At 33.5% G+C, this 1,130-nt stretch overlaps 1 protein-coding gene across 1 annotated transcript in view; it reads right to left on the bottom strand.

Moving 5' to 3' along the window:
- UBE3D (ubiquitin protein ligase E3D) overlaps positions 1-1,130 on the bottom strand; it is a gene marked incomplete at both ends in the record, with an annotated part of 35,869 nt that overhangs the window by 29,973 nt on the left and 4,766 nt on the right. The window contains 2 exons of the mRNA XM_010139218.1: positions 30-138; positions 977-1,046. Coding sequence (XP_010137520.1) covers positions 30-138; positions 977-1,046 — 179 coding nt within the window. The remainder of the gene's footprint in view (positions 1-29; positions 139-976; positions 1,047-1,130) is intronic.

The raw sequence follows: 1,130 nt of genomic DNA, 5'->3' as shown, positions 1-1,130 counted from the left end.
CAGCAGGATAGATTAAAAAGCAAACTTACCAGAATATAGATTTTTCCATTATCCCCTTTTACAGTGAATCTAAATGTGCTTTTAGCAGAGGACAATTCCAGAAGACACTGAGCAACCATGCTCTGTACGAATTGAGACCTGGTTAAGAATTAACCACATATTACTTGTTTTCATACACACTACATGGGCAAAATCATTCATATCAATGCAGTACAAGTGCATGTATATCTCCACACTGTCAAGTCCACTACATCACTTTTTATTGAGAGATGGAGCTTCGTCATCTTTCTCTCCCTCAAAACCAGAGGACCTTTTATTCCCGCAACAGGATTTTTTTAATAGATCAGCCGCCTGAATTGCTCCGTATCCTTTACTGTGACCAACACCAAATGCCAAATGATGAATAAAAGCTTTTCCCTGTTGTATTTTACACATATGAATGAAAAGTTCAGAATGATGCACAACTTCCAAATATAATTCACAAAAGGAAAGAACTGTGATTAACACATAGTACATGATACAAGGCAGGTAAATCAAGTTCTGTTTCACCTTCAAACTTAATTACTTGAAAACACAGACATCTCACTTCCAATTAAACATTTCAAGCTTTACTTAATTTAACTTTACATAATGTAACCTTTCATTTCCATAATTAGTCACCAGATATCAAGCAAATTTAAATAGTTCAAAATAAATAATTAATGACTTTTGGCTTACCACCTGAATAGTGAGACACCACAACAAAAATCGCATCACACACACACACAAAGACAAACAAACAAAATCATACAAATGAGTTCAGACTATGTTACCTTTGCAGTGCTTTATGCTGTGATGATTACATGAAATTTGACAGAACTTTATTACACGTAATAAAAGAAATAAGAAATTAATATGTTAGTGCACTTCTAACATCCTTACTAAAACATAAACCTGAGCAGATTATCTGAATTTTTAAATTGTTTTTATTTGTTACCTTGGTATTGGGTTGAAACTTCCCTCAGCTGGTTGAATAATTACCTCAGTGACGTAATATTTAATGGCATCTAAAATGAGAAAAAGAAGTAGAACAGAACAACCGACTTGTTAGGATTAGACCGCACATCACCATATCATTATAGTAATTAAAC

Source organism: Buceros rhinoceros, unplaced genomic scaffold (assembly GCF_000710305.1).
Source record: "Buceros rhinoceros silvestris isolate BGI_N320 unplaced genomic scaffold, ASM71030v1 scaffold1947, whole genome shotgun sequence".
NCBI classification, from domain to species: domain Eukaryota; kingdom Metazoa; phylum Chordata; class Aves; order Bucerotiformes; family Bucerotidae; genus Buceros; species Buceros rhinoceros.
This window is presented reverse-complemented; position numbering and strand designations above follow the sequence as displayed.